Here is a 14147-nt window from a genome sequence, read left to right on the forward strand (position 1 = left end):
AGGAAGAATGCGCTTCGTCATTTCTCCATCCTTTTAAAGTTACGTATTTTCTGTGCTGAACAAATTATTCCCTGCTTCTAGATTTACTGGTCAGCCGTAACAGTCTACTAGATGTAGCTTATATACAATAATATATCTGAATAGCCTACCACTTCGTAAATTTTCCCGGCGATACACACCGATATGAACTCCACTTGATGAGGAGAACGTCCATTCTCTAGCAGACCTTAGTACCCATTCTTGTGACAAAAATATAAACAGAATAAATGATATAAAATGACAGGCAAAAAAAAAAGAAAAGAAAAGAAAAGACCAAACCCGGTCAAGTGATGAACAGCTATCTCATTAGGTCAGTTTTTAAGGGCTTTTGGGGTATGGATTCATCGATATTGCAACGTCTTCGTTTGCTTTCAGCGCCTCATCTTTTTAATCGCCTCTTGGCCTTTGCTTACGTATATATTTCAATAACCGATCTAGACATATCTCCTAGAGGAACACTAGCGGAACAGTGGGCAAGAAAAGATCAGTTGCATTTCATGGCTAACAATGAAGCATTGCACGCAGGCAATGGGCTAAAGGGTAATTTCGTAGGACGATAGACTACAAAGCATGATCTTGTCAAGTACCTCCAGAGGTTGCTTCGTTCGGAGAACCAATCCCACACCATTGCATGTCGCTCATTACTTCCACTCGGCCAACTTTTCTCTGATGTGCAACTTGGTCTTGCCAGCTTCGAGATCATCCCGGTAGGTAGGTCGTTTCTGGAAGACAGTCACGATATCAGAGCCGCCGAATTGGAAGTACGAAATATTTTGTCCTTTCTCCAAACATTGTCCTTCTGTCACAGTGAGGACGACCGAAGATACCTGGGCCATTCCAATGGGCAAAACCGCAACCAGGCCATGGTCCACGGATTTTTTATTGCCCTGGCTATCATAGCTAGTGTCAATCACAACGAGGCCACGAGTTTGGCACCATTGGTAACCAGCGCGGTCGGGTGCAGTGATACCAACGTTAGGTTTCGGACCGTTGGCACTAGGTTGCTCAGACTGATTTTTTTCAAGATTATTATTCGACCTGTAGAGTGCGAGAAGATCCTCTTGGCTCTTGGAATTGGTTTTCTTCTCAAGATTCGTACTGTTGACGAATCGTCTCTGTAGTTCCTCGGGACTGATCACAATATCCCGCTCGGGGGAGATGGTGGTTTTGCCATCCTCGGTTGTGGACTGGACGACTTGAAGGTAAACTTGTTCTTGGATATTCTTTGCTAGGACCACTTTTCCCTCCACAGGGGTGTGCTGACGGTGGTAATCGCTCGGCCCAAGGAAGGCATGCGTGAAGCTCCCGTTGTCAAATGTTGTATCCCCATCGATGGCTCGGACCAAGTCTTTAATGGACCAATTAATACCCTTGATTTTGATAGACACCTCGGCAGATTCTAAATCGGCCGGATCGATATGAACAATCCCATTGTTAATGTCCCAGTGGCCGTTAAATACCGAATCAGCGCCCTGGACAATGACTTTGTCATCACCCTTTCCATCAAGTGGGCGGGAGTAGTCGATATCGGCCCATTCTCGTGAAAACCATTGATTGAATGATTTCCAACCTCCTTCGGGGGTTTTCCACTGCGTGTAGCGATCTCCCTTGTCGTACTTGGTGCCTTTGTCAGCATCACCAGGGCCTTGGCCATATTTGTGACTGGTGTAGAGACTCCAAATATTTCCAACTGACTCTGGTGTGGACATGTACTCCCCCAATCGTCGTGCATATGCAACAAGCCAATAAGAAAGCCATCTCAAATCGGTATCGGTGAATTCTGGCGCGATTGGAGTCTGAAGGTCGCTGAGTTCCTGCTGGTTGAATGGCCAGTAGAACACAAGGATCTTTCTCAGGACTTCGTCTCCTTGGGAGCTGACTGTAGGAGTCCACTCAACGAGATCGTCAGCAAATTTGAGATAGCCATCCAGATCCGTGATGTGCTCAGCCTCCATTTCTCTTTCGCCCTGAGCAATTGCGGTTGCAATGGCCAAGTTGAATAATGCTAATCTATCGACCTTGAGTGGAACCTCTTCGTTCTTCGTTTTTTCATTATTTATAATCGGGGTCCGCCGATTGATGAAATCAATCAGGTCCTGTATAATGGCATGCTTGGGCTTGTAGGTAATGGGTTTATGGATGTCGAAGCCTCTGGACGCAGTCATGAGGGGCAAATACATGGAAAAAATTCCTGGATAAAGAGAAGTAAAAATGTCACGGGGAAAGAAATTGGATGATGGATGTAATGTTTAAGTCAGGGTCACAGAACAAGCCCCGAAGTGAGTAGACTTTTATAGAAAATATTGACTATCAATAGTGTCTCCAGGCCTGTGGTCACGTCACAACTACGGCATCATCTCTTCCGGATGATCATCCTATTCTCCAAGCGTCTCGCCCATGGATGGTGAGAATCAAGGTAACATGTTATGTCGATCACACCATCCTCATCCGCTGAGTGACTGGCATCTAGATCATTGTCTCCATAGATGAAGTGGTCATATGGACTCGCACGAAAGGCTAGCATATCATGGCTGTAATAGTCGTTGGGTCATGATGCAGCTGCTGACGACGACCTCGGATTGAGCCATTTTCCTTTCTTGCACAGACGGTAATAGATGCAACAGGTAAGTCTAACACTGCCATTGTGACTAGCTCTCTGCGATGCTAATGCGGCGTCGGCAACACATTAAGGCAGACACGCATTGCAGTTGGGCGGGGAAGCTGCAGTACTTTCAACCCGCGGAAGCCACAATTTAAAATCGACCAAGAAAGGAAAGGTAGACATTAGGGTTGTTTGCAGGGATTTTCTTGTATTTTCGTACGTCTTTCACAACATGAGGAGTAGGAAATATTGAGGAGTTGTTGGCGGGCGTGTATGTATTGTTATGCATTTAGTGTAGCAGTTCGAACACCTGTAGTGTGGAGCTTGACTCTCGAAAGTTATCAGCAGCCTGTTCCCCGGTACTAACAGTAAACAATGATCGACTGGTTCTAGACAATGAAATAAACGCGAAGATCAGGAAAGAGAGGAGAAGGTTGACCAAGGATGATCCAAAGGATGAGGTTTCCTCGCTTCTCGATTTCTCTTTTTGGCTAAGGCCACCTGGATCCACATTCACTGCTTCAGCTTCAACATGCCCAATTACTATAGTACGGTGAAACAACAAACGGTATCGAGAAGAAAATGAGGTGAAACAAAGGGAACGTCAATATGTAGCCGTATTGGAACAAATTTTTCCAAGTTTCTCGCCAATTCTCCCATGGAGATGAAGGCTTGCATATCCCCGCTTCACCACTGAATGCAAAGCTGCCTTGGCAATTACAGCTTCAGTTTCCAGACCAGCGACATCCTCAGCGTATCGATTGATCTGCATGTTCCCCGCTGATAGATCAATGGACCTGTGAAGAGCCGGCGTGTAGACCTTGTCCTCACCTGCAGGTGATCAAACAAGACAAACAGTACTGTATTGGATGAATCATCGTTTTATGCACACAGATCAGGTAAAGTGTGAAAGTTTTATGGAATTTTATAAAAATGAGGGTCGATAAGGGTCTGGGCGAGATCTGCTGGCGTGACACTGTTGATCGTCCGGTGTCTGAGTGACCCCGCCAGCAGACCTTAGAGTGGAATGGCAACTCGAAAGGCGGGACTTGCAGTTGGAGAAGCTGAACTGTTGATCTAATGCACCACGATAAGTCCGGTGGAATGTTCACCATCGTGGCTTGAGCTGAATGAGCTGAAACTCATCGACTCTCCGATTTCTGATGCGGGCTGCGAATTGGGCAATACTTGCAGCGCCAAATAGAGGGTATGCTGTCATATCCTTGTCGATTTGGGAGAGACTTTTACGACTTTCTATGATGGTGTTCGAGGGGCCCACGGTGAGGATGAAGAGTGGAACGCTCAACCAAATTGTCTTGGTCGTCACAATCTCTACATTGTATCTCTATAAACAAGACAAATCGCAGTGCTTCGAAACAACAATGGTCTCCATGCAAGAATGAGATCCTTGAATCAAATATAGCTTAACAGAGTAGTCATAGAAAGTTATTGTATCATGTATCCAAAATCAATCAGTTCAATTCGTCATTTCTATTACTATCTGGTGCAAAATACCTATGGAAGGCATCCAGACTACAAGCCCAAAATCCAGACACAAAACACCGCTTAAGCTTTTTCAGCGAAGTAGTGCCAGTAGGCACCAAACAACTTGGTTCCCTCGATGTAGTTTCTTCTGTCGATTTTCTCGTTGGGCCCATGAGGTCCGTCATCCGACGCACCCACGGGGAGCAACAGAAGACTCTTTTCTCCTAGAATCTTTTGGAGATACAATGCAACACCGATACTTTGAACATCAGTAAACTGTAGTTTCAATTGATCTTTCAGTAGGGAACTCACCTTCCACCCTCTCGGGTATAGTCTGGATCAGTTTTGTAAACAGCCTTGGTGGCTTTGGCAGCAGCTTCGAAATTGGGGTCCTCGATTTTCGTCCACCAGTATGGAGTGGTTTCGGGTGATAATCCTATTTTCATTTCACATTTACTGCCCAGCTTTTTGAATTCCTCTTGGAGATATTCTGTCACCTTCTTGTTGACTGTGTCACCATCCATTCTTGGCACGGTTCTGATGGAGAACGCGCCTGTCACCTTGTTCGGGATTGCTGTGCCTGGGTCGTCGCTTGAATCCGCGCCATTGATCCCGTGGATCGAGAGCGACGGATATCTCCATCGGTGCATAAGAATGTCAGTTGGGTTCTCGTAGAGTGGCACTCTCCTGTCGCCAATTGCGTCGGTGAAATCTTTCAACTCGAAACGAATGTTTTTGTACAGTTCCTCCTCTTCTACGGTGAGCTCTTCTACCTGGTCATTGATTCCGGGTATCAGAATTTTCCCCTTGTTATCAACTAATTTCGAAAAAAGACTAAAGAGGTCTGTCATGGGCTCGGCAATAGCACCCCCGTAGATGCCGCTATGGAGCTGCTTAGGGGCGCCCGTGATGGTGACTCTGAAGTAGTTGATACCTCGAAGTCCATAGGTCAGACATGGGTATTTGGTGGTAATCCAGTAATTGTCGGCAATAACGCCTCCATCCACGCTTTTGAAGATATCATTGCCATGTTCGTCAAGAAATTTAGTGAATCCCTCTGACGAGCTTTCTTCCATGCCTTCAAAGCAAAAGATGAGATTGACAGGAATTTCAATTCCGGCCTTCTTGTGGGCTTCGATAGCATTCAGCCATCCCAGAACCGGTCCCTTATCATCAGTAGAGCCCCGTCCATATAGCCGCTCCTCCCCACTGGGGCCTTGTTTGGTCAGCTTAAAGGCCGGGTGTTCAGGCGACCAACCGGTCAACTCTGGCTGGACATCATAGTGACCGTAGATGAGAAGGGTTTTCTTGCCATTATGAATACTATTCTTCGGGGGGTACCACGCAACAAGAATCGGGGGCAGATCGAGGTCTGGGTCTGTTGGCTTCTTTTTCTGTTGCTTTCCCATGCAGAATGGTTCTACATCCGCACCAAGTTTGCCCAGCTCTTCCTCCAGGAACTTTTCCATCTAGAAAACATGTCAGCTTTTCGTGCACTGCAAGTCTGCTCAGACATTAAATACATACTGCTACTACATTTGGGCGGTTTTCAGCCTCACTCGAAACTGACTTGTAGGAGATAGCCGTGCCCAGTCCTAGAGTAGAAATGAGATATGAGTTCAATTTTCACGCAAATAGAATCACTTACTCCTGTTAATGAACTCGTCATCTGCTCGCTTATCGACCCTGACACGCATATGTTAGTGAACAAGGCACATTTAATTTGGAATTAGCTTGGGCCACAAACTCATCATAAAACTTCTTCAAGTCTTCAGACATAATTGTCCAAGGTAAAAGGCTAGTAACCTATAGTGCCCGAATAGATAGCAATGTAGAATACTAGAGTAGCGACCAACTCGAGGACCTTGAGAATTTGACGGTATATATATACATACTTGGGGGCTTATCCTTCTCCTGCGGCGTACAATCTCGAACTTTGTGCCTGTCGGAGATACATTTGTTTTGCCTTTCTCATGATATCATTCTTCTGTTAATTACTAAATCCACTTGCAAATCGCAGCATGTGCGAAATGCCGGTTCTGTTTCGGTCAACTTGTGCATTCTGGATGCAACTACAGCGTGTCGCTCTTGTTCAGTTAGAGTTTAGAATGAGTGGCCGATCCATGTACTGCTCGACAGAAGTCATTCACGCCTGATAGAGTCCCCGCGTCAGCTTTGATTTGCACACATGCTATTCGCTTGCTCCTTGCTGCGGAGACTCCCTCTCTATTTTTGTATGGCGCATTCAACCCCAAGAGCTGACTGCACGTAAGAGTCATGAATATTGTGGGTCTTTTCGAATCAATACCACCTTGCCCGTGCATAGGAGATGGAAGCAAGGGCTGCGTTGGCTTTGCATGTTTAAAACGTAGGATAGAGGAAACGAGGATGGGAAAGCTTCAATACAGACGTGCCCGGTCTTTGTCCTTTGAAAATGCCAGATGTTAGAAATTAGATTGGCTGTCAGTGTAGACGCGATCCACATGTTGGTTCAGCTGAGGTTGAGCTGTCATCACTGCGGATGCAATCTGCGCGCCATGTACTTTTTACATGAAAATTAGGCCTCGAACCTGAACCTGGAACCTGATTTGCATAATTCTGCCAAGTGTTTTCCTTTTATGGATGCATAAAATGATGATTCATCATGATTTTGCACTGTAATTTACCGCTGTTTCGGTCATCACATCCATGAATAGCGTAATGTAGCCATACATTGTGAAACTATATGAAATACGTCTGTAAATTGAACATCTAGCGTAGGAAACGTAATATCTAGTCAGAATTAGTGGCCTCAATGGACCACAGCTGCTCGTAGAGATGAATAATGAAAACAAGGAATGGTTCTGGAGAAAAGAGGGGTAAATTTTTGTGAACTGTGGCAGTGTCGCCAAGTAGTGGGGTTGTGAGTAAACTAGAAGATCGGGATTTCCGATAGGCTAGATATGCCATTCCGAACCTCCGGAACAGGGGAGGATCGACTCTGGAATGTGGAGCTGATGCGGCCCGACACGTTGACAACCGAGCGGGGAATTGGGTGATCGATGCAAGAACTTGCTTTTTCTGTATGTGATATGTGTTTTTCTTGATCAACAGTCCAAAGAAGTCAAGCAAGGTCGGTCATCCATGCTGTTGAAGGCGGAGGAGGGAAAGAAGTGATGTTAAAACCTGCACTGAAGTGCATATGTACGGACTACTACTCCGAACAATATTGCAAAGCATTATCAAATATTTTTTGGCATTCATGCATAGACACGTCAGCACATAGAGTGTGAATGCTCTGCAAAGTGATACTGGTGTCATAAATTGCAGCTCCCTATGACCTGTAAGGACCTCCTCACAAGCAAGATCAGGGCACCGTGTCTGGCGGTTATGGTACCGGCGGACATGACGCTCGAAGCTTGAATCTCGGCCAAATGGCTGCTCCCGGATACCAAAAAGGAGGGAAAGAGACACCATCTCCGAGCTAATTCAGCATAGCTTTTCCCACGTAGAGCGGTGTTCATCTATATCGGAGCAGGCTGGTGCGAGTCAATGAGCGGAGCCGACGTTTGCGACTTGGTCCGACGCGTGAGACCGTGTCAACCACAGCGGCCCTGTACTGCGTTTCTTCTCGTTCTGAGGAAGGAGTAAACCGAAGTAGAAGCGAGAACGCATGACCCTGTTCTGGAGGGATAGAATCTCTCGTATATTGTCGCTTTGACTCCATGGGCAATCCATGGATCTGGCGCAATACGTCTTGGACAGGTTGCCCTTCGTTTAAACGAGCTCGGATACTTTCTTTCATCGCACATCGAGAGGCTTGATGAGCTGTATGATACTTGTTTCTTCATCGAAGCGCTTTCTCATATATTTCCGTACCTGTCCCGTTGGCGAACGACCCAAATTGCAATTGTACTCGCAGTTTGGCTCGGTTCCAAAGATTTTTGCACAATTGGACTTCAGACTGGAATTCTGCTTCCCTCTCTTGGGATGAATCGAGTTCCACTGACCGCCGCAGGTTGATTGACTGGCTCTGCCCTCTCACCATCCAGATGTCGTCTTTCTGCTGTTAGCGACCACGCCAAATTGCGCTAACGTCCACTGGGAAATAATTTGGAGAGTAGCTGTCCTGATAGACAGAACCTGATGCATGTTGCAGAAGCAAATTCTGCTGCGCCTCACTGATTTCACCTCAGGCCCGTTAGGAGAAGCACACTGGATGACTGGAGACACACGTTAGGGTTCTTACTGCTGCTATTGATGGCTTCTCTGGCACCTCGCCAGAACCAATAAAAGGTAATAGGGAGATCAAACCTGGCCAGCTCACCGAGCCGCTTTAACCACAAATTCAGGGCCCCAGCTGAGGTATCGAAGAGCCTTGCGTCTGGCTCCGCTGGCCGAAGTTGAGGCGAAGCCGCATCTGGAGTATTTGTAATGCGTATAGCTATCTTGCAGAACTGACGTGAACGTGTTGGAAAGCCAGTTTGCACAGCAGGAGGCCCAGTAAGAGTGTCTTCGTGTAAAGCAAACGGCATGGCTCACTGGGAATCTCGGGGATTCCCAATGTCGAGCTAGATTCTGTCAGAACCAATAGTAGGGCGATTGATCGCCACTCACTTCAGCTTTTTCTTTCCTCTGTAACGTTTGGTCTTGAGAGGTTTGATCTCTAGGACCATATGAGGCCGTTCTCGTCCAGTGGAGAATGTCACCGCCACGTCCTCGTGACGCATGCTGACCAGTGAGCGAGTTGCAGGGGATGGGTGCCATGTCTCACATTGACTCTTAAGAATGTGAATACCCTAGTTACTAAATTGCACATTATCTACAGAGTTGCCCTCTTGACGAGTCTCACATGTAGCTTAGAAATTCTGCTGGTGCAGTGCTAATCATGTGTTAAATAAACTTAGAGATCCATGCAGAGATGTGTGTGATTATTCTGTATTTCCCTTGTCTTCTATGGCTTCATACTTCTTATAATATATTCCAGTGCCCTTCGCTCACTGGATGAGCTGGGGCGTGACGGTCCCTAGCCCTGCCCAACGATCACCTTGTACGAGACTTGTGATGTAGGCGTGCGACTGTAGGAACAGTTTTCTGTTTACTACTCTGGTCTTCTGTCATTGACGATATATCGGCCCATGATATATTATTCCCACCAAAGCCTTGTCGTTTGGGAATAGGTCACCCTCCACCCGCCACCACCTGGCATAAAATTCAATCAGTGTTTGACAAGGCTGCCATATTAACAGTTTTTAAATAGCTTTCGCATGGTACAAGATCCCATCGACCTCAGATTCGGGCACGATAGTGATACTGGGTGCATGATCCTTGTTTACGTGTTTCTAATCATGACACTTGCTCTTTTCACTACCCACACATTAATGGATCTATTGTAGCTGCTAACGTTGTGTAAGGATGCAGACCCTGCTTATATCTAGACTCAATTGAAGTACTATCGAACGCATTATTATAGAGATGTGAAAGGGACACAATTATTTGTAAAGACAGGCGCAGACAGGCACAAATAACACTGTTACCAGAACCAATATTGTTATGTGTGGGGTCAGTTACGAGCTGAATGATGCGCTATATACGAATGGGAGTATATATATGGGAGGGAAGATAGGACAACGTATATTGCAGAACTAATCGCTGACCTTCAAGAGTTCAGGCCCGAAGGTGCAAATATAAAACACTTCGCACCTGACTAAGCATCTTAGCTAAGGATCTGGCTGTCGTGCTTCTCAGAGCTCCTAACAAATGTTCAGGTTGTGAGGGGTTTCCGTGGAGTAATAAGGAGGAAATGCATCCCTCTAGTTCTTCGTCTCAGAGTGTGGCGGTGAATCACGGTACCGGTCTTTTGGCCTCCGTTTCTGCTTTCTCTTTATTTCCTTTGTTTCTCTCGTAGAAAAGGCCGTTTAAATGTTGGGGAGGAGGTATATCGGTTTTCCCCGGAATCAGATCACCGTATGTCTCCCAGAGCGGAATCGCCCACTCCCAATAGTCTTTTCTAGTGGCCTTTTCCCATTTTGCTTCATAGCCAAAAACACCTAGGCGCGAGTGCACGTGAGATTCGTTGGGATTAATGTCGACTCGAAGAACATGAACCCGCGCAACTTCTTCATTCTTATACGGACGCCGAGTATTCTCCCATTGTCCTGGGAGCATTCCCTGAACAATTTTCTTTAGCGCCCATACCTTTTCATTCTTTTCATCCTTCTCCGTGATCTCTTCCTGGCAATGGGCAGGATCTTCGAAGGAGAGCTGATGGGCAATTCCATTGATTACAGCGGACTGGAAAGTAAACCCATGAGCAAATGGTGTATAGCCACAGTAGTAGCTATACACTTTACTGGCTGTAATCGTTACCGGAAGCCCACAGTCTCCAATACGTCTTGCGACATTGTCAGGAATGTAGCCGTGAGCATACAAGACATCATTTTTCCCTTGCGGAGAAGGTATGATTCCGCCAACCAAGTGGATTACATCCGGGTAATTTTTTCCAGACTCGGGAGGAAATATGAAATCTAAAATATGGGTGTGTTTATAACTTTTTCGGCTATCTCTGGGCAATAGCAATCTTGTCCAATCAAAGGATGTTAGCAAACGTTTTTATTATTTATATATTTATTTTATTTTTATATTGAATTAGAAAGATAAGAAAGTCTATCGTTACCTCCGTGGATTTTAATGTCTGGTTCATAGCCCACACAGTTGTTTGCTTCCGTCGTTTTGTCTGGTCGTTAGACTAGGCTTCACGATTTAAGGGCTCCTTCAAGAAGATAGAAACACTATTGACTGAAGAGAGTTGTGTTATATTAGTAGGCAAGGACAGGAGACAAGAATCTGAGAACAGTTCTATATTTATATTCTGGGCTGATTAGTTATGAAATTTTTAAATAGTACTTTGTTATTAACAACTAATCTCCTCTTATGCATGCATGACCTATCCGGGATACCTTGTTAGGTTAGCCGCCTTCCACTTTCACAACTCAACTACTAGATACATGAAAATTTCACAATATTGCACTCACCCCCTGGTAGCTTCCGCTTGTCTTGTGGTCCATACAAGGGAAAATGTTCATATCCGCAGAGACGAGTACCAACCATGATGCCACTAACTTGAACGCGGCATCATTGATAAGGGAGCTTTGATGTGCTTGGCTTGGGTCTCCAGATCGAAAGGGCGACTCAGCATTGTCCGCAATAGCGCAACTCCAACGATATAGTGAGGAGAGGCGATTGCTGAGTTGAGACAACTGCGAAATGCAGACGTCAGGACTATTCTTGTCGCCTATCATGTCACTGCCGCTGTCGGTTGTTGTCTTGACGAGTTCGCTCCATAGACAGGAGCAATCACCATTCTCCCATGGCAAGAGACCTGGTACTGTGTCGAGAAAAGCCAAGCCGGCGTCCATCTGCTGGCTGGTGAGGTTAAATATGCTTGATGTCCAGTCCTGCTCATTGCCATCTCTCTCCATTTCGTGCAAATTCGACTGCGAAACGCATGACCACATGGCGATTGAGTTATCCACTGATACTGGGAAAACTGAACCCAGATTCGCTGTGCCATGCAAGTCCATGTTTGAGTCTGCACCTGATCTTGCATTGGTATCCGTGTCGGGGGTGGGTTTGGCTTTTTTACCGGTACCGTGTGATATTTCCGTCGCAACCGTGGCGTCGTAATCGGAATTTTTTGCGGTGGTGGCCCTGAGATTGACATTGAAATCTGCGTTGGATGTATTAACGTGGGGGTTTTAGCCGAGGCCGGTCCCGCCGTACAGTTGGAGGTGGAGGATTGGATGAGTCTGAGGATAGGTCGGCCAAGCGATACATACTAGGGGCGGCCTTTGGGCAAGCTAGAGCTATACACGCATTGGGCGCCTTGGCGGAGGCACCGAATACAGGCACCCGTGTCACTATTGCCCGAACGGGTGCATCGCAGCTTCTGTCCGTGACATCGATCACACGATTGTCGCCGGGGAGGCGTTAATTGTTGCCATTATGATGTATGTATTGGAGAGGAAAAAAAGATGGAATGGGGTACCTAGGGGAACGATTTAAAGTATTCAGACCACTTATATCCATGGTGTCAGAGGCTGCTAGGTTATCAAATTACGGAAGTACAAGCTGTCGAATTATCTGAAGCGAATCTCCCAGTTCGACACTTGTAATGTAAGGAAGCGGTTTAACTGTCTGTTGCTTGTAAAATTGATATGAATTCCGTACTCCGTACATTTCAACGCCCGATGTAACCTGACCAGAGACGCTACGGCAGATATCGGGAGCCCGGGAGGTTAAGATCAATGAGGCTAAAGCTAGTCTACAGTAACTAAGGCGGCAGCAGATATCTCAGGAATCAGGTCACCTTGAGGTGGGGCAAATGTCGTGTCAGGTCTCCAGGCCTAATTAGGCGATCTACCGGGCCAACCGACCGAGCACGTTGTAGTTTATAAAATATTTTGAGCTAAAATATTACCCTCTAATTATATAGGGATTAGCCCTGCTAGAGTGGAGCCGCCCTCTCTTCTACCTCATCTGATTCCCCCCCGCGAAAAAAAAAAAAGTAGTTCACCGGGTAAAACGGCCGGCTGGAGCGTGGACGCGTACTTCTTCAAAGAAAGCAGGCCCCAGATTGCAACCCAGAAAGAAATCGGAACATTCAATTTCAGCTTGTTTGTAATTAGACCCATTCGTGTCATTTACAACATGAAACCAACATATAAATCGGAAGAAGAGCTTATTCCAAACGCTGTGCAGGTTTACGAGGAAAGAAACCATTCTGAGACATGCCCAAAGGTAGCTCGACTCGCACGAGAATTTGGAGACAAAACTACAATCGCCTCAGGGCCAGGATCAACAGTCGAGATAGTAAATGTACGCGTCAGCCACTTAATCTACGACTCGTCTCTACTATCAGTTAACCAACACGATTCTACAAAAGAGTTATACGAATTCTTCAACGCCATCACCACGGGTCTCCGAAAACTGGCCGTATTGATTTATGCAGCAACATAAATCATGCTTTGCGAGAAAACACTGGGCGAATGACATGGATCATAGCGAGGGAGATTCCACAGAGGGACAGCAATCGTCACCTCCAATGGACCAGGTCATCCGTAGGGCGAGGTCAGAAAGTTGCATCTAGGGCAGATTCGACGATATATTGAATCCTAGAACAGGAGAGACAGGAGAGACAAAGAGAGAGAGAGGGTCTGCCAGGCGGCGACGCAAGTGACAGCCAGTGAGCCGTCTTCATTGCTTCTGCTTCCCTACGAGAACGCGGCTCACATTGACAGAATATTTGCCTCAAGCCACATAAAGTTTACATGATATTGGCATTTTTTATGTGAAAAAACTGAGAGGTTTCGGTGTGGCCTGAAGAAACCCGCCCTACAGTGTTCCTTTCTTCTAGAGAAAAAAAAAATTATCGTGTATCCCACTATTTTAGTATTATTTGGAAAGGGTAACAAGTAGGAAGATACTTATCCAGGCAGGTACCTTCAACTACTTTAAAATGAGCACCAAAACTTCTCGCCGACTGGTAAAGGAGGTAAGGTCTCTAGAGTCTTTTCAACAGAAGGAGAAATATCAGTACTAGACATCTTTTTTTGGTTTAATGGAAAAGTATTCAAGAGGTAATTAATAAGCATTTCTTAAGTTTTATTTGTGCTCTAAAATAAAATAAATTACTAGTTTATATGGGGTGTAAAACAAATCATTCTAATCTAAGATTAGGGCTCATAAATATAGACTATCCCTTTTTAGGACTCCCGAGTCCCGGCCGTGTGTGGCCTAAGACATACTGTGGCCGAAACTCTTTACAGCATCGCCCGCGGGACGGAACGAGCGGGTTTCAGGTCAACCCTTAATCAGCTGGGATGGAGTCGATCTTGTGGAGACCAGATCTTTTCTTGGCTTTTGTGGTCTCGCGACGGATTGAACTATTATAACGGAATAAGCAAACTGTACTGAGTACTCCGTAAGCACTTCGTTGATCGCGATATGACTGTGTGATGTATCATGGCATTCCCCTAGCGCA

General features: G+C 45.9%; 4 protein-coding genes across 4 annotated transcripts; all 4 read right to left on the reverse strand.

The window, feature by feature from the left end:
- Positions 1-680: 680 nt before the first annotated feature.
- Positions 681-2204, reverse strand: ATNIH1004_003754 (phosphatidylserine decarboxylase; the record flags this gene model as incomplete). Its single annotated transcript, XM_033568427.1, has 1 exon — positions 681-2204. One exon carries the CDS (start codon positions 2202-2204, stop codon positions 681-683), a length of 1524 nt encoding a protein of 507 aa, XP_033430422.1.
- A 2003-nt stretch (positions 2205-4207) lies between these two features.
- On the reverse strand, positions 4208-5905 carry CNDP2_2 (Metallopeptidase M20; the record flags this gene model as incomplete). Its single annotated transcript, XM_033568428.1, has 5 exons — positions 4208-4385; positions 4439-5595; positions 5654-5721; positions 5775-5812; positions 5874-5905. 5 exons carry the CDS (start codon positions 5903-5905, stop codon positions 4208-4210), a joined length of 1473 nt encoding a protein of 490 aa, XP_033430423.1.
- Positions 5906-8549: 2644 nt separating this feature from the next.
- On the reverse strand, positions 8550-8835 carry ATNIH1004_003756 (uncharacterized protein; the record flags this gene model as incomplete). Its single annotated transcript, XM_033568429.1, has 2 exons — positions 8550-8676; positions 8723-8835. The coding sequence occupies 2 exons, from the start codon at positions 8833-8835 to the stop codon at positions 8550-8552; spliced, it is 240 nt and encodes a 79-aa protein (XP_033430424.1).
- Positions 8836-9949: 1114 nt separating this feature from the next.
- On the reverse strand, positions 9950-12193 carry ATNIH1004_003757 (uncharacterized protein; the record flags this gene model as incomplete). Its single annotated transcript, XM_033568430.1, has 3 exons — positions 9950-10399; positions 11140-11834; positions 12163-12193. The coding sequence occupies 3 exons, from the start codon at positions 12191-12193 to the stop codon at positions 9950-9952; spliced, it is 1176 nt and encodes a 391-aa protein (XP_033430425.1).
- Between the last annotated feature and the right edge of the window lie 1954 nt (positions 12194-14147).

Source organism: Aspergillus tanneri, assembly GCF_003426965.1.
Source record: "Aspergillus tanneri strain NIH1004 chromosome Unknown AapTan_1_pilon_pilon_pilon, whole genome shotgun sequence".
Classification (NCBI taxonomy): Eukaryota; Fungi; Ascomycota; class Eurotiomycetes; order Eurotiales; family Aspergillaceae; genus Aspergillus; species Aspergillus tanneri.